Source organism: Lemur catta, chromosome 7, assembly GCF_020740605.2.
Source record: "Lemur catta isolate mLemCat1 chromosome 7, mLemCat1.pri, whole genome shotgun sequence".
Taxonomy (NCBI): domain Eukaryota; kingdom Metazoa; phylum Chordata; class Mammalia; order Primates; family Lemuridae; genus Lemur; species Lemur catta.
In genome coordinates, this window is record NC_059134.1 from 9,403,608 (window position 1) to 9,428,484 (window position 24,877).

The 24,877-nt window shown below is 35.6% G+C and overlaps 1 protein-coding gene across 3 annotated transcripts in view; it reads right to left on the reverse strand.

Moving 5' to 3' along the window:
* ARHGAP32 (Rho GTPase activating protein 32) overlaps nt 1–24,877 on the reverse strand; it is a 201,936-nt gene that overhangs the window by 99,117 nt on the left and 77,942 nt on the right. For all 3 annotated transcript variants that reach the window (XM_045555418.1, XM_045555417.1, XM_045555419.1), the window contains one exon: nt 16,199–16,285. In XM_045555418.1, coding sequence (XP_045411374.1) covers nt 16,199–16,285 — 87 coding nt within the window. The remainder of the gene's footprint in view (nt 1–16,198; nt 16,286–24,877) is intronic.

The window sequence follows — 24,877 nt, forward strand, 5'->3', positions numbered from 1 at the left end:
GGATAGCCACATGTAGAAGACTGAAACAGGATCCGCACCTCTCACAGAAATCAACTCATGGTGGATAACAGACTTAAACCTAAGGCATGAAACTATAAGAATTCTAGAAGAAAATGTTGGAAGACTCTTGTAGACACTGGCCTAGGAAAAGAATTTATAAAGAAGACCCCAAAGGAAATCACAGCAACAACAAAAATAAATACATGGGACCTGATCAAGTTAAAAAGCTTCTGCACAGCCAAGGAAACTATCATGAGAGCAAACAGACAATCTACAGAATGGGAGAAAACATTCACATGCTACACATCCTATAAGGGGCTGATAACTAGAATCTATATAGAACTCAGGAAAAGTCAGCGAGAAAAAAATCAAACAACCCCATTTAAAAGTGGGCAAAGGACATCAATAGAAACTTTCCAAAAGAAGATAGACTAATGGCCAACAAACATGAAAAAATGCTCAACATCTCTAATCATCAGGGAAATGCAAATCAAAACCACAACGAGATATCACTTAACTCTAGTGAGAATGCCTTTTGTCCAAAAGTCCCAAAACAATAAATGTTGGTGTGGATGCAGGTAGATAGGAACACTCATACACTGCTGGTGGGACTGCAAACTAGTACAACCTCTATGGAAAGCAATATGGAGATACTTCAAAGAACTAAAAGTAGAACTACCATTTAATCCAGCAATCCCATTACTGGGCATCTACCCAAAGGAACAAAAGACATTCTATTAAAAAGACACCTGCACTAGAATGCTTATAGCAGTTCAATTCACAATTGCAAAGATGTGGAGACAACCCAAATGCCCATCAATACATGAGCGGATTAATAAAATGTGGTATATGTATACCGTGGAGTATTATTCAGCCACAAAAAACAATGGTGATCTAGCACCTCTTGTACTATCCTGGATAGAGCTGGAGCTCATTGTACTAAGTATCACAAGAATGGAAAAACAAGCACCACATGTACTCACCATCAAATTGGTATTAACTGATCAACACTTATGTGCACGTATAGTAGTAACATTCATCGGGTGTCAGGGAGGCGGGAGGGGGGATGGGATGGGTATATTCACACCTAATGGGAGTGGTGCATACCGTCTCAGGGATAGACACACTTGAAACTCTGACTTGGGTGGGGCAAAGGCAAGATTTGTAACCTAAGCATTTGTCATTTGTACCCCCGTAATATGCTGAAATAAAAAAATAAGAATAAATAAAAAATAAAAGGGTATTACAATATATTGTTTTGTGCTTTGTGTTTGTTCTGCCAATTCAACTTTTAATTCATTTGGCTTTGTCTTAGCAAGTACCACCTGAAAATGAGAAGCCGTACAAAAATACATTGTTGATACAGTTATATTTCAGAAGTGATTATGTCTGTCAGGTTACAAAGTAATCACTGAACTTCTGGTTATTGGTCAGGTATATAAGGAGTTTAGAAGTCATCACTCTATCTTAAAAAGTAAAATGCTGAATAAACTGAAAAATCAACAAATCTTCTTAGATCCATCACAGAAGTGAGGTTACAGGACAAACCACTACCCCATAAACTGGAGACAGACAAGTGAATACAGGGAATCACAACTTAGCCGGAGCAGAAACCTCTGTGGGAACCAGTCTTGGGGTAGGAAAACTTAAACTATAACTGATAAATTGCTAGAGGCTCAGAGATGACAAATCTAAGAGTTAAAAACTCTAGGGGGACCCAGTCATGGGAGAGCCTACACACTTTTGTGAGTTCTACCTCCAGGAGCCCTACTAGGTACTTAGAGTGAACATTAGGAAAAAATCCCCTTATGCTTCCAGCAGGCAGAGGAGCAAAAGGACTTCTGAAATACACCAGAGCATTATGTTCTTAACAAGGCCTGCCCTCAGGAAAACCTGTCTTACCACAGCCTAACCTTCTGGGGTTTTATCAGATCCTAAACTACCTGGGGGAAGAAGAAAACCCAACTGCAGCTTCTTCAAGCCTTCCACAGGGGAGAAGGGAATACCGAACTTCAGCCCACTCTAGTCACCCTGTTTTACCCAAAGGTTGGGGGTGGAGGATAAAGACCTGAGAAGCTCTTGTGAAGTTCACACCCCAGAGGCACAGGCTCACAAGACTGAGACCTAATCACAAGACTACAGACTTTCCCTCTTCCTATACCTTACTACCACATTACTTCACCCAGTACCTTATGTCCACCTTTCAACAAAAAATTACAAGGTAAACTAAAAGAAAAAAACACAGTTTGAAGAGACTGTACATGCATCAGAGCAAGAATTAGATATGGCAGGAACGTTGGAATTAACAGACCAGGAATTGAAAGAACTATGATTAATATACTAAAAGCTTGAACAGAAAAAGTAGACTGTACAAGAACAGAAGTAAGCAGAGAATTTGAAATTCTAACAAAGAATCAAAAAGAAATGCTAGCAGTCAAAAACAGAAATGAATAATGTCTTTGACGGACTTATGAGTTAACTGGCCAGAGGAAAGAATCTCTGAGCTTGAGGGTATCACAGTAGAAACTTCCAAAACTGAAAAGCAAAAAGAGAAAAGACTACAGGTGGGGGAGGCATAGGGCGGGGAAAATAGAGCACTAAGAAACTGTGGAAAAACTGCAACAGGTTTAATACATATATATTTGAGAATACCAGAAGAGAAGAAAAAGAGAAAGGATCAGAAGCAATATTTAAAAAAATAATGACTGAGAATTTCTCCAACAAATGTCAGACACCAAACCACAGATCCTGGAAGCTCAGAGAACACATAGCAGGATAAATGCCAAAAAATTACACTGAGGCATATTATATTCAAACTTCAGAAAATCCAAGAAAAAAAATTTTTTTGAAAGAATCTAGAGGAAAAAAAACACCTTATCTATAGAGGAACAAAGATAGAAATTACATCCAACTTATCCTCAGAAACCATGGAAGCAAGAAGAGAGAGGAGTACATTTTTAAAGGGCTGACAGAAAAAAGCCACCAACCTAGAATTTTGTACCCTGCAAAATTATCCTTCAAAAGTGAAAGATAAATAGATTCTTTCAAACAAAAAATCAACGGAATTTGTGGCCAGGAGCCATGCCTTGCAAGAAATGGAAAAGCTCTCCAGAGAGAAAGAAAATGACATAGATCAGAAACCCATCATCTACATAACAGAAGGAAAAATATCAGAGAAGGAGTAAGTGAAGGTAAAATGAAACTTTTATTTTTCTTATACTTAATTGATCTAACAGATAACACTTTGTTCAAAATAATAGCAGGGATATATTCAATTACATGTGCTTATGTATATGTGTATGGGTAGGTGGGAGTGTCTATACATATACACTTATGTATGTTTTCTATGTGTGAAATGAATGACAGCAATGACACAAAGGGTGGTAGAGAGGAACTGGGAATAATTTTATTATAAGATACTTGCACAATCCATGAAGCTCTATACTTATTTGAAAGTGAACTTGGATTAGTTGTAAATGTATACTGCAAACTCTAGGGCAACCACTAAAAAAGTTTTTTAAAAAGTATAACTGATATGCTAAGAAAGGGGAGAAAACTGAATCACATAAAATGCTTAATTAAAAACACAAAAAGAGATTTTTAAGTGTTCTCAAGACATGCAAAAAAGGTGAGGTGATGAATATGTTAATTAACTTGACTGCAGTAATCACTGGATGATGCATACATACATCAAAATATCACATTCTATACCTTAAATATATGTAATTTTTATTTGTCAATTATACCACAAAAATCTGGGGGTAGGAAGGAGGAACTACAAAAGGCAGAAAAAGTGTGGAAAACTGAAAAAGGGACATAGAACAAGGACAACAAATAGAAACAGTAACAAATATGGTAGACGTTAATCTAACTATATCAATGATCACTTTTTTTTTTTTTTTTATTTCAGCTCATCATGGGGGTACATAAGTTCAGGTCATATACATTGTCCCTGTCCCGCCCATCCCCCCGAGTCAGAGTCCCAAGCGCGTCCGCTCCCACTCTCCAGACAGTGCGCCTGGCACTCACCATGTATTCATACCTCGATCCCCTCCCCCCCACCTCCCCGGGTCTGCACCCTCAAGCATGACCATTCCCCAGAGGGTGCGCAACGCACTCGTCATGTAGGCATACACCCATCCCCTCCCCCCACCCCCCCATCCCAGTCTGATATCCAATTGGTATCCTTCCCTGATGTACATTTAGGTGATGATCAGGGAAACCAGTTTTCTGGTGAGTACATGTGATGCTTGTTTTTCCATTCTTTGGATACTTCACTTAGTATAATGGGTTCCAGCTCTCTCCAGGAGAACCAAAGAGATGTCGTATCATCGTTATTTCTTATAGCTGAGTAGTACTCCATGGTATACATATACCACAGTTTACTAATCCATTCGTGGATTGATGGGCACTTGGGTTGTTTCCACATCTTTGCGATTGTGAATTGTGCTGCTATAAACATTCGGGTACAGGTGTCTTTGTTAAAGAATGACTTTTGTTCTTCTGGGTATATGCCCAATAATGGGATTGCTGGATCAAATGGTAGGTCTACTTGAATCTGTTTAAGGTATCTCCATATTGCTTTCCATAGGGGTTGCACTAGTTTGCATTCCCACCAGCAGTGTATGAGTGTTCCTGTCTCTCCGCATCCACGCCAACACGTGTTGTTTTGGGATTTTTTTGATAAAGGCCATTCTCACCGGAGTTAAGTGGTATCTCATTGTGGTTTTGATTTGCATTTCCCTGATGATTAGGGATGTTGAGCATTTTTTGATACGTTTTTTGGCCATTCTTATGTCTTCTTTTGAAAAATTTCTATTCATGTCCTTTGCCCATTTTTTGATAGGATTGTTTGATTTTTTCTTGCTGATTTTCCTGAGTTCTAAATAGATTCTTGTTGTCAGTCTTTTATCTGATGTGTAGTATGCGAAAATTTTTTCCCATTCTGTAGGCTGTCTATTTATTTTCGTGACTGTTTCTTTGGCTGTGCAGAAGCTTTTTAATTTAATCAGGTCCCATTCGTTTATTTTTGTTGTTGCTGCAATTGCCTTAGGGGTTTTCTTCATAAATTCTTTGCCTAGACCAACGTCTGTGAGAGTCTTTCCTACATTTTCTTCTAGAATTCTAATCGTTTCCCATTTAAGGTTTAAATCTGTTATCCACCGTGATTTGATTTTTGTGAGAGGTGAAATCTGTGGGTCCTGTTTCAGTCTTCTACATGTGGCTATCCAGTTTTCCCAGCACCATTTATTGAATAGGGACTCTTGTCCCCAGAGTATGTTTTTGTCTATTTTGTCAAAGATTAGATGATTATATGAGGATGGTTTTATATTTGGGTTTTCTGTTCTGTTCCACTGGTCTGTGTCCCTGCCCTTGTGCCAATACCAAGCAGTTTTAAGCACCACAGCTTTGTAGTATAGTTTGAAGTCTGGCAAATCAATACCTCCCATTTTGTTTTTATTGCTTAAGATTGCTTTTGCTATACGGGGTCTTCTCTGTTTCCATACAAAGTGTATAATTATTTTTTCTAAATCTGTGAAAAATGATGTTGGTAATTTAATAGGAATTGCATTGAATCTATAGATTACTTTGGGTAGTATAGACATTTTAACGATGTTAATTCTTCCAATCCATGAGCATGGTATGGATTTCCACTTATTTACGTGTTCTGCAATTTCCTTCCTTAGCGTTTCATAGTTCTCTTTATAGAGGTCCTTTACCTCGTTAGTTAAATATATTCCTAGATATTTTATTTTCTTTGTTGCTATTTTGAAAGGTATTGAGTCCTTAATTTGGTTCTCCGATTGAATGGTATTGGCATATATGAATGCCTATGATTTGTGTGTATTGACTTTGTAACCTGAGACATTACTGAATTCGTTAATTAATTCCAGGAGTCTCTTGGTTGAGTCCTTGGGGTTTTCCAGATACAACATCATATCATCAGCGAAGAGTGAGAGTTTGATCTCTTCTGTCCCTATTTGGACACCTTTGATTCTGCTCTCTTGTCTGATAGCTCTCGCAAGGACTTCCAATACAATGTTGAAAAGTAATGGGGACAGTGGGCAGCCTTGTCTGGTTCCAGTTCTGAGTGGGAATGCTTTCAATTTTTCCCCATTCAGTATGATGTTGGCTGTGGGTTTGTCATATATGGCTTGTATTATTTTTAGGTAGGTCCCATTTATGCCTATGTTGTTAAGTGTTTTTATCATAAAAGGGTGTTGAATTTTGTCAAATGCTTTTTCTGCATCTATTGAGAGGATCATATGGTCTTTATTTTTGCTTCTATTTATGTGGTTAATTACATTTATAGATTTTCGTATGTTGAACCACCCCTGCATCTCTGGGATGAAGCCTACTTGGTCGTGATGAATTATTTTTTTAATCAGCACTTGGATACGATTTGCTAGGATTTTATTGAGAATTTTTGCATCTACGTTCATGAGAGAAATTGGTCTGTAGTTTTCTTTTTTTGTTGCATCCTTTCCTGGTTTTGGTATCAATGTTATATTGGCTTGGTAGAATGTGTTGGGGAGAATTCCATCCTTCTCAATATTGAAGAATAGTTTATGCAGGATGGGCACCAGTTCATCTTTGTATGTATGGTAAAATTCAGGTGTGAACCCATCTGGACCAGGGCTTTTCTTTTTGGGAAGGTTTTTTATTGCTGTTTCAATTTCAGTTCTTGATATTGGTCTATTCAGGAATTCTATTTCTTCCTGATTGAGCTTGGGAAGGCTGTGTGTTTCTAAAAATTTGTCCATTTCCTCCTCATTTTCCAATTTGTGTGCATAAAGATTTTTGTAATATTCATGGATAATGTCATGGATCTCTGTGGCTTCGGTTGTGATTTCTCCTTTTATGTTCCTGATGGAAGTTATTAAAGATTTTTCTTTTCTGCTCTTGGTTAGTCTAGCCAGTGGTGTGTCTATTTTATTTATCTTTTCAAAGAACCAACTTTTTGTTTTATTAATTTCCCTTACAGTATTTTTGTTGTCTTTTTCATTTAATTCTGATTTGATCTTAACAATTTCTCGCCTTCTGCTGGGTTTGGGGTCAGTCTGTTCTTCTTTCTCCAGCTCTTTGAGTCTATTCATTAAGTTGTCTATTTGTAAGTTGTCTGTCTTTTTGAAATAGGCATTTATGGAAATGAATTTTCCTCTCAGGACTGCTTTAGCTGCATCCCATAGATTTTGATAAGTTGTGTCACCTTTGTCATTTAATTCAAAGAATGTTTTGATTTCTGACTTAATTTCTTCCTTTACAAAATTGTTATTCAGAAGAAGGTTGTTTAGCTTCCATGACCTTGAGTAGGAATGAGAGTTCCTGTTAGGGTTCATTATTACTTTTATTCCATTGTGATCTGAGAAGATGCAGGGTATGATTTCTATTTTTTTAATTTTTTTAAGACTTGCTTTATGGCCTAGGATATGGTCAATCTTAGAGAATGTTCCGTGAGCCGATGAGAAGAATGTATATTCAGTGGATTTAGGGTAGAATGTCCTGTAGATGTCAGTCAGGCCCATTTGTTCTAGCCTTCTGTTTAAGTCTACTATGTCTTTGCTTATTTTCTGCTTGGAGGATCTGTCCTGTGCTGTCAGTGGGGTGTTAAAGTCTCCAACTATTAAAGTGTTGTTGTCTATCATTTGGTTTAGATCGAGTAGGATTTGCTTTATGAATCTGGGTGCACCTAGATTGGGTGTATATATATTAAGTATGGTTATGTCTTCTTGTTGAATTGTGCCTTTCACCAGTATGTAGTAACCGTCTTTGTCTTTTATTACTTTTGTTGGTTTAAAGACTAAGTTATTGGAAATTAAAACTGCCACACCAGCTTTCTTTTGGCTACCATTTGCTTGAAATATCAAGTTCCATCCTTTTATTTTCAGTCTAAATGCATCTTTGCCGGTTAAGTGTGTTTCCTGAAGGCAGCAGATACTTGGTTTGTGTTTTTTTATCCATTGGCCCAGTCTATGTCTCTTGAGTGGGGAATTCAGGCCATTGACATTTAGTGAGAGAACTGATAATTGGGACAGATTTCTGTTTATCTTATTGGGTAGAACTTCTTTTCTATGTTTTCTCTCTTGAGCCATTGTGGTGGCTAGAATTTGATCTTTAGTTCTTGGGTGGTTTTACATTCGTGGGCCTTTGTTGTGATGATCCGTGTGTAACTCTCTTTTGAGTACTTCTTGGAGGGGTGGTCTTGTCTTGGTGAATTCCCTCAGTCCTTGTTTATCTGAGAATGTCTTAATTTCTCCTTCATATAGAAAGCTTAGCTTAGCTGGGTACAAGATTCTAGGCTGGGCATTATTCTGTTTCAGAAGAGTGAGAATGGGGCCCCAACTTCTTCTTGCTTGTAAAGTTTCAGTTGAGAAATCTGGCGTAATTCTAATGGGTCTCCCTTTGTATGTTACTTGTTTCTTTCTCCTTACAGCTCGAAGAAGGGTCTCTTTAGTGGATATTTTGGTCAGTCTGACGACTACGTGGCGTGGTGTTTTCCTATTTGCTATGAATCTACCAGGGGTTCTTTGAGCTTCTTGAACCTGTATATCTAAAGTTTTAGCAAGGCCTGGGAAATTTTCTTCTATTATGTCTTCAAATAGTTTATCCAGCCCTTGCTTATTATCTTCTTCACCTTCAGGGATGCCTATAACTCTCACGTTAGGTTTCTTCACATAATCCCACATTTCTTGAAGACTCTGATCTTTTTTCTTATTTCTTTGCTCTATCTCTGTGACTGTCTTATTTAATTGGAAAGAGTTATCTTCGATTTCTGAGATTCTGTCTTCTATTTGATCTACCCTGTTCTTGAGACTTTCCACTGTGTTTTGTAGCTCCCTGAATAAATACCTCATTTCTAGGAGTTCAGTTTGGTTTTTCTTCAATACGTCTATTTCTTTAGTGAATTTTTCTTCCAAATCCTGGAATTTTTTTGCGGTTTCTTTGCGGTGGATATCAATTTTTTCTTGTATATCATTCAGCTTATTTATAACCCAAGACTGAAATTCTTCTGGTAACATGTTGGTATTCTGAAACTGGCTTGTGCCAATTGGAGGAGAGTGTAGACCCTTGCCCGTGGGAGCTGCAGCAGCTGGGGCACTGAGGGAGTGAGGGCACTGCCTCCTCTGCCTAGCCAGTGTCTTTCCTGCAGAAAGAGACAGAAACCACACACCCAGAGGAAGAACCAAAAGTCAGGGGGGGAAGAAGAAGGAAGAGGAAGAGAGAGGAAGGGAAGAAAAAAGAAAGAAAAAAAAAAGAAGAAGGAAGGGAAAGAAAAAGAGAGGGAGAAGAGGCTTTCTGCTTGCAAATAGTGTGAATCCTGCCTACTAACTGAAAGTCCACAACACAGTGATTGAACTTGCCAAACTGGTCTTAGGTCAAGCCAACCCTCTGGGGGTGGACCCATCAGAAGCAGTCCCCCAACTGAGATAGAAAAAAGAAACTCTAAACAGCACACAACAGTCTCCCCCTATAGATAAAGGAAGCAACATTCCTAGACTGTTCCACAGCCTAAGAACAGAGTACAAAACGTGCTGTTAACTAGACTAAAGCTGTGAGAAAAGATCTAACGATAGAGCCAGATGGGAAGGGCTCAGCGGAAAAATATGGGGAGCACAAAAAACCAAACGGAAACCTCGCCCCCAAAGAGAAATATCAATGATCACTTTAAACATCAATGGTCTAATACACCAATATAAAGACTGCCATTATCAGAGTGAGTCAAAAAACAAAACCCAACTACATATTGTCTAAAAGAAATCCACTTTAAATATATAAGACACATACAGATTAAAGGGCTAGAAAGATAAATCACACTAATACTAATTTTTAAAAACCAAAGTAGCTATATTAAACCAAAGTAGCTATATTTATTTCAGAGAGACTAGATTTCAGAGCAAAGAGAGTTATGAGGGATAAAGAGAGGCGTTAAATAATGATAAATGAGTCAATTCTCCAAGAAGACATCACAATTCTTAATATGTATGTGCCTAAAAACGTAAAGTAAAAATACTGTGAGGTAAATACTGATAAAATTACAAGGAAAAAAACAGATGAATCTCCTAATATAGTCAGAGATTTTAACATCTCCCTGTCAGAAATGGACAGTTCCAGCAGGCAGAAGCTCAGTAAGGACACAGCTGACTCAACAGTATCATCAATCAACCGGATATAACTGACATCTATAGAGTATATTCGTTAACTGATTTCTTTCGACTTCTTAACAACATCCCTGTGCCAGCAAAAAGTCTGCTCTTTTATACAGATTTTCATTTATAAAACTAAAACTTTAACACACAATTTACAAAATTATCTAAAAGTGTGTTAATTTCACAGAGTAAAACTGTAAAACTAGTGAATATCTTATATTTTCCACAGATATGAAAAACAAGAACTTTCAATTTCATATGTAAAAATATAGCCTTAATCATCCAATTTCCAAACAGACTGTAAAAAATAAATTATTAGAGTATTTCAAAAGTTCAATAACTTTGTCAAGGAGCAAAACAAAAAAACTCTTCATTATATACATCTGCCTAAATTTTTAATTTGCTGCTAATTGTTAATCTTAGTAATTATTATTCCAAGTAATTATTACTATCCAAACATGACAAAAATCAACAATTCTTGATAAGGCTGAGGATGAAGAATGAGAGAAAATATTCCAGTGTATGTAGGATCAAATGTCTATGACAAGAATTTGTTCTTTCACTCATTCACTCACCAGGTATTTACAGAACACCCACATAGTGCCAAATGTTGTAGGAAGCACTAGAGATGCAGCAGAGAAAGTATAAACAAGACCCTAACTTCCCAGAATTTATACCTAGTGAGGAGAACAAATACTTTTAAAAAGTAAAGAAATACATAAATAAAATACCAGTTTTGTACTATGAAGAAATAAGGAAGGACCTACTTCATACTAGAGTGGTCAGGAAAAGCCTTTCTGAGGAGGTATTATCTAAACTGAGTCCTGAAAACTGAGAAGGCACCAGACACAGCAACAGCACAGGGTGAACAGAATCGCCAGCTGATTACACTTCAAACCCTTGTTGCAGGAAAGAATTTAGGCCCTTTTAGGAATTGCCCAGAAGCTGGTGTGACCAGAGCCCAGGAGTGAGGAGATTGTCGTGACATGACGCAGAAGAGATAGGCAAGGGCCAGACTTGGGCTCTCACAGGCCTTTGTAAGTAGTTTAGGTTTAGCTCTAAATATAGTGGGAATCTATTCAACAGTTTTAGCCATGAGAACAACAAGACTCAATTTATATTTTATATCACTCTGGCAGCTTACAAGGTTGTAATAGATCATAGAGAACAAACATCAGCCAGCTTGGTTAACAATAGAGACGGGAAGAAAGACAAATTTTAGACATATCTGCTATTCTTTCTGAGAAGAACAGTCTTTACCCACATCCTCTGAAGTCCCTTTTACCATGGGATTATCTAAAAAAGAACTGATGCTATCCATGATTATCTCTTTTTTTTTTTTTTTTTTTGAGACAGAGTCTCACTCTGTTGCCCGGGCTAGAGTGAGTGCCGTGGCATCAGCCCAGCTCACAGCAACCTCAAACTCCTGGGCTTAAGCGATCCTACTGCCTCAGCCTCCCCAGTAGCTGGGACTACAGGCATGTGCCACCATGCCCGGCTAATTTTTTCTATATATATTTTAGTTGGCCAGATAATTTGTTTCTATTTTTAGTAGAGACAGGGTCTCGCTCTTTCTCAGGCTGGTCTTGAACTCCTGACCTCGAGCGATCCACCCGCCTCGGCCTCCCAGAGTGCTAGGATTACAGGCGTGAGCCACAGCGCCCGGCCTATGATTATCTCTTTAAATGTATATTGTTCAAGTGAAAAGAGAGAGAAAAGAGACCTGATTTAGGTCTCAGCCTGTCCCTATCCTAAGTACAGAACCTCACACAAGTTACTCTGTGAGCAGCAGTTCACTCATCTATGAGATGGGAGTAACACCATGTATTTCACAGAAGCACTCTAAGGTTTAAATAATAATGTCAGCAATCTCCGTATACATTTTGTTCATACAAATATATTCTATAAATGTTAATATTTACTCTCACTCTTGTAGTAACAGCAATTTCTAAACAGACTGAATGGAGAGGAGATACTTAATACCAAGGAATGCATTTCTTATGGTGGAATTTCAAGCATGGGCACATCAGAACGCAGGAGATATTTGGAGGCTTGGAAGCATTCCCCTGAAACCAACTGTTTACCTCACTTATCATGACATAAAAGAGCCTCAGATTACTGTAAATATTTATAAAATACTTAATCTTCAGAAAAAACAAACTATTAAGTATTAATGAATTCTCGTTAAAATACAAAGGTAGTTAATACACTCTAACTTCAATAGGAACCATTAATGTCAACTACTCTAACGCTGACAATGGATGGTAAAATCCTGTGTGTTTTATTACACAACAACTATTCTTATACCAGCAAAACTATACTTACAGAAAGAAAAGATCAAAACATGGTTTTCCTTAGGGCACACATTAGAATAAATTCCCACAGCAACTAGGTTTAAATTTGCCATTTTAAAATTAACACTTAAAAGCTGATGCTTACTTATTTGCTTAAGAACAAAGCAATAGAAGATAGAATGCTTTTTAGAACTCAAAAGTATTGATGTTAAACTTTTGTTCTATATAGTGGAGCTCAATATAATTAGTGTCAGAGTTCATCTAATTTTGATCTTTTAGAAATTATTGAATTTTCGACATTTCAGACAGTAAAGTTTTCTTCCTATATCTACCATGACATATTCCTGAAATTCCTAGGATTTTTATTATTATAAATTTCATTAATTTCAAACTAAATACATGATGTTTCTTGAGAAGTAGAGGAAAAAGCATGATTTTTGGAAGAGAAAAGAGACTGAAAAAGACTCCTACCTGGATCAACATCATGGCCCAAATTGGAAAGAGTGTTTCTCATTCCACAGTAGTTGATCCGTTTGTTCTACACAACAGATACTTTCATTTGTTTACTTAGAGAAAAGAATAAAAAGATAAAGGAGGGAATATCTGAGGTATAACATACCTATATTAGTTAAGGTCACTTACTCTAAATAATGAGTATGAAGAAGGGAGTTGAGGGCTCCAACAGAGCATTACAGAGTTCTCTATCCATGGTTAATACTCAGCGAAGACATACCAATATGGCTAAATCAGATTTGCATGACAAATATCTGTTCTAATTGCTTTGGGCCCATGCTGTAGCAGCTGTTTAAATGTATTTACTATCACTAGGACTATAGTCTATTGGACTGGGATTGCACCCAGCTGACCTAGACTATCTGCCCCAGGGGTTCTAGATTTTAAGGTTCCACTTAAAGGCATATATGTATATATATGTGTGTGTATATATATATACACACACACACACACACACACACATATACAAAAATTTATATATGTAACTACATATATAAAATATGTAAGTATATAATTTATATACATAAATAAATATACATAAAAATAGGGGAGGGAGCGAGAGAGAGACATGCACTACATAGGCCCTTGTGCACTGAAGTCATGAAAAGAAACTAGATTGTCAGTTTTAGTGCATTTCTGCAATTCTTTAACATTTGGGATATGCTTGTGGATTTTAGAGTAGCCAACCAGGTACAAATCACATCAGAAAATGGTGGAAGAGAAGGGAAAAAAACCTAAATTTGGATGCAAATCCTGTTCCTTCCTTTTAATTTTATGATCCTGGGGAAGTTATTAACATCCCTGAGCCTTTGTTTCATCACCTTTAAAATGGAAATCAGACTAGAACTGTTTGTTATAATATTTGTATAATAGACACATAAGTGATCAAAAAATGCCTATTGAATTTGAATCTATTCAGTATGGAAGACACAATTTACATTTCCAGGGTCACAATTTAGAAAGAAATTTTTTTAAAAGGGCAGGAATACTTAGAACACTTCAAAGTTTCAAAGATAAGACCTAAAGAAATCCATATCACTTAACCTACAGAAAGAAAAAAGATCACAGCTATTCAGTTTGTCACTTTCATAAGCTAACAAAACAAGAAGAAAGGGTTAAGATGAAGGACAAAGAATTTGGGTTAAATAAAAAGAACTTTAAGTGTGTTGTTATCAAAAGTTATAAATTAGCAGAGATACGAAATATGTGAATAAGTTTCTAGAACAGATAGATTCTATCTATGTATAATGGTGATCTTATCTTATTTGAAGACTAAGCAATTTCTCAAATCTGTTATAAACTGAAAATTCCAAGGAAACAGAAAAAACTTGCAGCCAGGAAACTGAAGTCTTTAGTAGCTTCTGCTGCTAAACATTTGATACAGCTTAGGACTGACACTTCAGTAACCTTAGCCTCAGTTTCCTAATCTGCAAGTTAGAGAGTATGATTGTGAGTCTTAGTTATAAAAAATATGATTTTAGTTTAATATGGTATATGGCTGACATATATGCCAAGAAGACAGAGGAAGCTATGAGAATGCATCAGTGATTACTTACAGTGAGGCAAAGAATAGGAGCAAAGGCATTATTACAATGAAATAAATTACTATTTTGATGCAATAATAGTATACCACATAGCCTGAAATCTTTTAATCAGCTTGGAAAGATATTTACAACCAAGAAACTACCTATCTAGGTCACTAATACCAACACTGTACATGGAAATACAATCAAGTAACAATTATACATTCTAATGCTTGGTACTAAAACACCATGCTTGCCATTTGAAGGTCATTTTAAAAAACAGCACAGATACTTTTGACATTAGGTTTTGCTCATGAGAAGAAAAATATTTGCATTCTCAAAGCATATGGAAATTAATGATAAAACATGCTAAAATATGTTAGGTTGTAGAGGGATTAATAATTTCATCCCTAACATACTAACCATGTACTCTAGATAAAGATATGAATTCCATTCACCTATTAGTAATAATGTATCATAAAAATACTTGATATTTTCATTTAAAAATTAACCCACCAAACAGAAGCATTTTACAAAATATGACATGAAATTTAGTGACTTAGAGCTGTCCTACTTCCGCAAAGAAACGGAGATGACATGCAATAAAACACATATGAACAATAGGTGACTCTGACCGTCTTATTTATATACAAGCTAAATTGGATTTGCAATCCTATATTCTGACACCTAAAAATAAATGCACTTAATTCTGAAAGGTTTTCCTTAAGGTGACCAGAACTAAGATATAAGCATTAGACTTTTCCAGGTAATTTTACTTTTAACTTCAGCTACATGAGTAATACTTTTTGAGAAAAAATATAAATGTCCCTATCTTGCTATCTCCCAAAGAAAACTAAAAACTTTGTACAGAAGAAAGCTTTTCTCCAAATCACTTGCTTCACAATGACTAATTCACTAATAGATACAAAGCTCAATGAATGCAGAATAAATGAATAAAAGAACTATACTAAGTACTTACATGATAGAGGAAACAATGCTACAAATGACATTTTAAATCTCATTAAGAGGAAGTCATGGTAATAACCATCAAAAAAGTTCTAATACTAAAAGTCAAGAAACAGTAAGTTTCGAAAACATGCATACATCCTATTGGTACATCATGAAGGAACTGACTGTCTCGGTTAGAAAAAGTGAGCATCTGAGGCAGAGACAACTTAGTCTACTCTCTTGTTATGATATGTAATCAACAGCTGACTCATTTAACCTAATGATCAATAAATGATATTTTTCTTTTACAAGAGATATTTTCACTTAACGTTGTAAATTAAGTATCTTTCAAACTGATTCTACTAAATTGATAACTTCAACTCTGAGTACATGTAGAAATACCAGTATGACTGTGAGAAAGAATAAAACAAATCATCTTAGTTACCACAGTCACTGTTATCTACTTGTAAGTGTCCAAAGCCTTGGGAATGTTCTAAAAATGCAAAGAGAAGACATGCAAGTAGCAGTGCTAAAGTGTACATTCCATGAAGTAGTATTGTATGAACACATTTATTTCTCTTTTTAAAAAGATACCATTTATTTTCTTATAATAGTCATTATAGCCTAATCTCATTCCAATATTATATAAGTATTTTTCTGTGGATTATAATCCTTTAGGCAATGTAAGAAACACAGTATATAAAAGAATTTAATCATCATTCAAAATAATTCTTAACTTTATATGAAACGGAGAACACATTCATAAAATTACCTGACAAGCAATCTGCACGAGGTAGACCAACTCTTTAGATTCACAGCCATTTTTCATTGCTTCATTCTGCTCTTCTGAAAGTGAAAGCTGTACCGGAGAAGAAAGTGAGAACAGAAGGACAGAAAGTCATGATTAGTGAACAAAAATAAACTAAGCATTCATAGTGTCTTGGACCTTCACATCAACCTAATGTAGGACACCTTATATTAGAACTCTATTGCTTAAATGAAGAATTCAGGATTTCAAAGAAAATACATACCTAGAACCTTACATTTAGATATTAAGTGTAGCTTGTATCTAAACTGACACAAACATATAACAGTAGTAAATATTAATAAAACACATTCACTCAAGAGCAAATCTTCACTTCTTTCATTTATATAGCACAAATGCGAAAGGAAGGCATTAAAATAAGCCAGTGTAAAAAAGCTCAGACCCTATTACAGAGACTACAAACTGGCTGCCCAGAGAAGGGGTTGGGCCTACAGATATGTTTAATTTTGGACTACCATGTAGGTCTGCATATTGGATTTTATTTTATTTTATTTTATTTTTATTTGAACCAGAAGCCAACATATAAAAGCTGGGAGGTTTCATATGAAAAATACAGATTTCTAGCTTTGACCAAAAAAAAATTAGAAAATTGGTAGTATTATGCCCACATTGTCACATTGGCAACAACTGGCTACAGCTGAGAAGTGACCATCACCTTTAAATGAGGCATGTATTCTCCAAGAGTTTGCCACAGAACTGATTACTCTATTTTGTTTCCAGCATCTAGGCAAAACACTGTCATTCATCATGCTACTTGCCTGGTTTTGTTTCTTATACCCCACTTGCTTTACTCATTTATGTTACAAACCTGCTCATCTTTGGACACAAATTTGCAAACTCTGTCCATCTCTGGATGGACAACCTTGAGTTCAAAAGCGTCAATAACTGGCTATGTAATATTGACCTACCCACTTAATCTCTCATCTGGAAAATGGGGATGATATAATAATACCTATTCTCAAGTTTGAGGGTATTAAATGAGATGATGCATGGACAGTGTTAACCAAGGTGACTGGTACTTAAGAAATGTAATGTACCATTATAGTTAATATAAGAAATACAAGGTTGATGAAGATACATTCTCTACTTAGAAAAGCAGTGTCCCTGAAAGTATTTTTTATAACCTTAAGTAGAACCTGTTCACAAGATAACAATCATTAACAAAATAAGCCAGATTAACTGCAAAGTCATAGTTTAAAAAAGAAATCAAAGAATTAAGCGTGAAAGGAAATGTAAATGAACTAGGTTTTAGAAAGTGAAAAGACTTGCGAGAGACAGAAGAAACTCAACCATGTGCTTGGATGCCTGGCAGAAATCCAAGAGGATAAATAATCTACCTTAGACAGGGTAAGGAGAAATAAGTCAAACCTTGAGTGACTGCACACAGACTAAAGTGACAAACTAAAATTATAGGGAGGGAGCACCTTGTAGCAGAAAGTTGACACCCACTCATCAACTGATGCCCACAGATATTCACCAAGGGTACAGGGTTAGTATATCAAAGGCTGGGGATGAGCGGGAACACCAAGGAAGAGAACATGTGAAGTGTGGGGAGCCTCCCCCAAGCACAAGGCAACAACCTACCTACACTGGGATCAGGGCAGCAAAACTGAGAGAAAACAGAACTGACAGAGATCCTTCTGAGGTCCTCAGGACATCCAACAACTGAAGGCTGGAAGTGGCACAGAAAAGCTAAGAGAAACCCCACTGAGATATTCCAGGCCGTCATAAAGTATAATGCAGCCACCCTCCGAGGTCTTGGCAAAAGAAAGAGAGCTCTCCTGAAGCACAGAAAGCTAGGGAAAAACGAGACAGTAACCAGGCTGTAAAGGAGAGAGGGAGAATGTGCACTCCCTTGGTCCAGAAGACTGTGGCTACCCAGTAAAGCATAAAGACATTTCCAGCATCTCACCGGCCTTCAATTTTCCCTGAGAAAGAAATCTTTGGACCTTACCCTCAAAATATTTGAAAGAAATGATAAACTAAATCAAACTAAAGCTGCCACAAAGATCAGATCTATACCAAATATAGATCAGCTTGATTCAGTCTCCCAATCTAACGGACTGGAAGAAGGGAAAAGCCCTTTCCTGGAGATGTCTCAACTGTCTTTATATAACATATTTCACATGAAAAAATTACAAAAACACGGAGAAGCAAGATAACGTGACCCATGGTCATTAGAGGAAATAGTAAAATAAATGAGACACAGAAATGGGCCAAATGTAAAAATAATAAGAGAATATATATTAATTACAATAGCCATTCTAAAAGTTAATTGAAAAGGTAAACAATATGCAAGGAGACGTGCAAAAGAGAAGATTCTGGAAAGATGGTTGACTAGGAGGCACCAGGAATCTCTCTCTACCTAGACAACAACTACACTGGCAGAATGTTTGGTGTAACTGTTTTGGAATTCTGGTTTCCATTCGAGACTTTCAACTTCCAGTGGAAGGCATGGATGGGAAACTGCAGTTCATTTTGGTAAACATCAGCTCTTAATAAAATAGCAGCTACCAATCCCTCCCTCCCAACCTTGTGGCAGGCAGCTGTGCACATAGTCCTGGGGCAGCAAACATTTACTGTACAAGAGTCAGGGTAAACAAAAAGGATGTGGCCTCCAAATCTGTAGAAATTAACACTCTCTTAAACAACCAATAAACCAAAGAAGAAATCACAAGGGAAATTAGAAAACATATAGAGACAACCAACAATGAAAACACAACATATCAAAATTTATATGGGATACCGTGAAAGCAATGCTAAGGGGGAAATTATAAACACATTAAAAATAAGAATAATCTCAAATCAGAAACCTAACCCAACAACTTAAAGGAACTAGAAAAAGAACAAACTAAACACAAAGCTAGCAGAAGGAAGAAAATAAAAATTAGAGATAAACAATATAGAAGATAGGAAAATAATTGAGAAAAATCAATGAAACCAAAAGTTGCTGCTTTGAAAAGATCAACAAAATTGATGAGCTTTTAGCTGGATGGACTAAGGCATAAAGAAAGAATAAAATTATTAAAGTAAAAAATGAAAGTGGAAATGTTACCACCAATTCTAGGGAAATAAAAAGGATTAGAAGAGAGTACTATGAACAACTGTATACCAATAAATTACATAACCTAAATTAAATGGACAAACTCCTAGAACCACAAAACCTACAAAGACTAAATCATGAAAAATAGAAAATGTGTAATAAATAGAACTAAACCTATTAAGTAGATTGAATCAGTAATTAAAATTCTCCCAACAAAGAAAAGCCTAAGACCCGATGACTTCACAGTGAATTCTCAGATACTCAAAGAAGAATTAATACCATATCTAATCAAACTTTTCCAAAGAATTAAAAAGGAGGGAATATTCCTAACTCAATCTATGAAGCCAGCATTATGCTGATACCAAAGCCAGGCAAAGACACAACTTGAAAAGAAAATTACATACCATTATCCCTTTTGAATTGATGTAAAAGTCCTCAACAAAATACTAACAAACTGAAGTCGGTATCATATTAAAAAAATTATACACCATGACCAAGTGAGATTTATTACTGGAAGGCAATGATGGTTCAACATACAAAAATCAATCAATGTAATACAACACATTAACAAAATTAAGGGAAAAAAAACATTGTTTTTAACTGATGCAGAAAATGTTTTTTTTTTTTTAATGATGCAGAAAAAGGATTTGAAAAAATTCAACAGTCTTCCATGACAAAAACACTCAACAAACTAGGAACAGGAAGTATCTTCCTCAACACAATAAAGACTATATATGAAAAGCTCAAAACTAACATCATATGTAATACTGAAAAGCTGAAATATTTTCCTTACCATCAGAAACAAGATAAAAATGCTGGCTTTCACCATTCTATTCAACATTGTACTAGAAGATCTATCAGAGGAATTAGGCAAGAAAAAGATATATAAGGCACCCAAATTAGAATGGAAGAAATAAAAGTATCTCTGTTCACAAGTGATATGACCTTACATATAAAAAATTACAGAGATTGTACAAAAAAACCATTAGAATAAATGAATTAATAAGCAAAGCAGTAGGATACAAAGTCAACAATCAAAAATCAGTTGCATTCCTATACACTAACAATGAACAATTTGGAAAAGAAATTAAGAAAATAATCCCAATTATAATAGCATTAAGTAGAATAAAATACTTAGGAATTAACCAAAGAGGTAAAAGCCTTGTACAATGGAAACTATAAAACACTGTTGAAAGAAATTAAAGTAGACATAAACAAATGGAAATACAACCCATGTTTATGGGTTGGAAGAATATTTTTAAGATGTCTACACTATCCAAAGAGATCTACAGATTCAATGTAATCCCTGACGAAATCCAACTGATGTTTTTGCAAAAATAAAAATACCAATCCTGAGAATTCTCAAGAGACCCCAAATTGCAAAAACTTGAAAAAGAACAAAATTGAAGGACCCACATTTCCTGATTTCAAAACTTACTACAAAGCTACAGTGATCAACTATGGGGTGTGGTACTGGCATAAAGATAGACATATAGACCAATGGAATAGAACAGACTGATCAGAAGTTAACCCTCACATATATGATCAAATGATTTATGACAAGGGTGCCAAGAACATTCCATGGGGAAAGGACAGTCCTTTTAACAAATGGTGCTAGCAAAAGAATGAAGTTGGACCCTAACCTAACACTGTATACAAAAATTAACTCAAAATGGATCAAAGACCTAAATGTAAGACCTAAAACTATAAATATCTCAGAAGAAAACATAGGGCAAAAGTTCATGACATTGGATTGGTGATATTTTCTTGGATATGACACCAAAGGCACAGGCAACAAACAATAAAATAGACAAACTGAACTTCACAAAAATTTAGATTTAAAAGTAGCTGCATCTAAAGAAACTAAAAGATACTATCTACAGAATAAAAATGCAACCAAAAGAATGGGAGAAAGTATTTACAAATCATAAGGGATTTGCAAGACATTAATATCCAGAATATTTAGAGAACTCCTATAACTCAACAACAAAAAAGCAAACGGTTTGATTTAAAATGGGGTGAAGTACTAGAGAACAGACATTTATCCAAAGAAGATATACAAATGGGCAAAAGCACATGAAAAGATGTTCAACATCACAAGTCATTAAGGAAATGCAAATCTAAATAACAATGAGATGCTACTTCATGCCCATTAGAATGGCTATTACCCCAAAAGAGAAAACAACAAGAGCTGGTGTAGAAGTGGAAAAATCGGAAGCCTGTGCACTGTTGGTGGGAATGTAAAATGGTACAGCCACTGAGGAAGACAGTATGGTGGTCCTCAAAAACTTAAAAACAGAATTACCATATGACCTAAAATTACCATATAATCCCCCCCAAACTAAAAGCAGGGTCTCAAAGAGATGTTTGTAAACCCATGTTCATAGCAGCATTATTCACAACAGCTAAACCGTGGAAGTGACCCAAATTTCCAACAAAAGATGAATGGACAAGCAAAATGTGGTGTGTGTGTCTGTATGTATGTATGTACCTATACATACACACACACTCATATGATGGATTATTCAGCCTCAGCCTTAAAAAGGAAGCAAATTCTGACATATACTACAAAATGAATGAACCTGAAGGACATTGTGCTATGTTAAATATGCCAGTCACAAAAAGACAAATACTGTATGATCTCACCTATAGAAGGTACTTAGTATAGTCAAAAAAACGCATGAGGATTTCAGCAGAGCATCAAACTATAAAAAAAATTGCAAAGAAAATGCTAGAAATGAAAAGTTTATATCAGATAATAACAGCAAACTAGAAACAGTAGATGAAAGGATTAGTAAACATGAAAACAGAGCAATATAGAAAGTATCTACACTGAAACACAAAGAGAAAAAAAATGAACAAAAATAATATAGTTCAGATCTCTGAGACCATGTCAAACACACAACCATATGTATAACTGGAGTACCACAATGAAATAAGAGAGGGAAAGGGGAAGAAAAAATATTTAATGAGATATCAGATAAGAACTTTCGAAAATGCATGAAAAATAATCTCGAATTCAAGAAAGCCAGTGAACTTCCAATAAAATAAAAAAGAAATAAGTTCTAAGTGTATCATAATCATACTTTTCAAAAACAAAGAGAAAGAGAAAGACCAATCATTAAAGAAGAAACACATTACTCAAAATGGAAAAATATAAATGATAGTTCAATTCTCATCAGAAACAAGAAGGGAGAAAACAAAGAAAACATCTTTAAAGTATTGAAAGAAATGTTGTCAATACTATATTCCATGAAAATAACCTTTAGAAATTTAAGCAACATAGAGATATTCACACATAAAAACAGCTGAGAGAATTTCTCTCCAACAGATCAGCCCAACAAAAAAAAGCTAAAACAAGTTCTTTAAGCTAAAGAGAAATGGTACCAGATAAAAACCCAGAACTGCAGGAAGGAATAAACAGTACCAGAAATGGTAAATATCTAAGTAACTATGAAACACCTACCTTCTCAACAGTAACAGATGGAATAGTTTAAGAATATCTTCCAGTTCTGAGAAAAAAATTTAACAAGAATGTATTCATACCTAAACTATCATGCAAAAATAAGAGCCAAAAAAAGCATTTTCTGACGAACAAAAATGAGAGTTCCCAGTAACAAAACCTCAATAGGAGAACTTTTAAAATATCTACTTGAGAAAGAACAAAAAAGATTCTAAGGGAATGAACTGAGATGTAATGCAGAAATACTGAACAAATAATTCAGCAAATAAATTTATAAATCTTAACAAATTAGCATGTATAATAATAATAATGATTAATTATGAAAGATAAAAAGATGAACTATCATCCTGAATAACACTAACATGGATGACAAGAAACAGTGATCACAATTAAAATATTCTAAGTGTCGGCATTCGTATGACAGAAGCAGTTGAGATATTTATAAATTTTAAACTTTAAATTAGGTATAGCAAGTTAAAAGAATAGAAAGATGATATATAACTTCCAAACTAGAAAGAGGAGGATAAAATTTTAAAATGTCAATAGGCACAAAAGAAATTAACAATAGAAATAAAATCAATCTCCCTAGGCAGAACTGGGGAGGAAGGGATAAGGAAAGAGCACATTTTGCAAAAATAGGCAAGGAGCTACGAAAAAAAAACCTAACAGCAAAAGAAGATGGTCAAATGCTGTCAACAAAATGGCAAAGTAGGCTGCTCCAAACTCTAGTCCCCTCACAGAAATATGAAAATAAGCAAAATCTCTCAAAACCAACTTTCTCAGAACTCCAGAAAACAGTAAACGGTTTACAACAACCAAGAGAACAGTGAATCAAGGAAAAAGCAACTGCAAAATGGTACGAAAGCTTTGTGGCGTTTTTACTTGTCCTTGCCCCAACCACTCCCTGGCTCAGCAGTCTTGATAATGGAAAACCTCGTTCCCAGTGTGGGACCTGGTCCCCGGGTCTGGAAGGAACAAAAAAGACCTTATTCACAAACTACTGTATTTGTCTCTTCTAACCTGTCTGGGGGTACCTGAAAGACTGATGCAAGGTGCTCACTTCCATTTCACCTAACGAGGAAGTCATTCAGGGAGGAAGAGCAGTGAGCATTGCTCAAAAACACAGGAAGGTGAACAAAAAACCTGCAGCCACCTGGAGCAAAAAATTAAAGTTGAGACATAAAGTAAACATAAAACCTAGAGGAAAAGCTGAGGAGAGAGGTTCTTTGGGAAATTAGAGCATTCAAAAGTGCCTGGGTATATTGGGATATTTAGAAATCCATGCACACAAACATGGTAGGACATGCTCACCAAAAAGCTGAGAAATCCCTAAGTTTTTACCTATAGGCAACCACGACGCTAAGTGCAACATGAAATGGAGACTAACACAGACCTGTAAACAGCTTAGCTAAAGTGTTGAATGAGGACCCAAGTACAGGGGCAATATGCAAAGACTGGAAAAAGTAGTTTGTCTTTGTTTCATTTTTATTTTTAGCTTCTGGCATTTAATAAAATCCCAAACAAAACACAACCTGAACACAAGCTAAAGGAAGAGAGATTTCAGTGAGCATACCTGACAAGGAATATGGTATTCACAAAAACATTTTTGAAAAATCATTATACAGACAATTGTAGCCTCAATCAAAAAAACAAACCAACCAATCCGGGAGAAAGGGAGAATCAAATTTCCAGAGTTACCAAATAAATAATATTCAAATATCCAGCATGCAACAAAACAAATCACAAGGTATACAAAGAAACAGGAAAGCATAGACATTCACAATAAAAAAATAATCAACAGAAACTATCCCTATTAAGTACAGATATAATATTTAACTAAACTTTGAATAAACTCTATTAAACATATACTCAAAAATTTCAAAGAAATCACAGACAAAAAAACCAAAGGAAATCAAGAAAATTATGTATGAATAAGTGAGAATATCAATAAAGAAGTAGTATTTAAAAGAAACAAACAAAAGGGCTAGGGCTAAAAAGTCTAACAACTAACATGAAAATTTTACTGGAGGGCTAAACAGCAGATTTGGGTAGGAAGAAGAAAGAATCAGCCAGCTTAAAGAGAAAACAACTGAAATTATACAATCTGATGAATAGACAG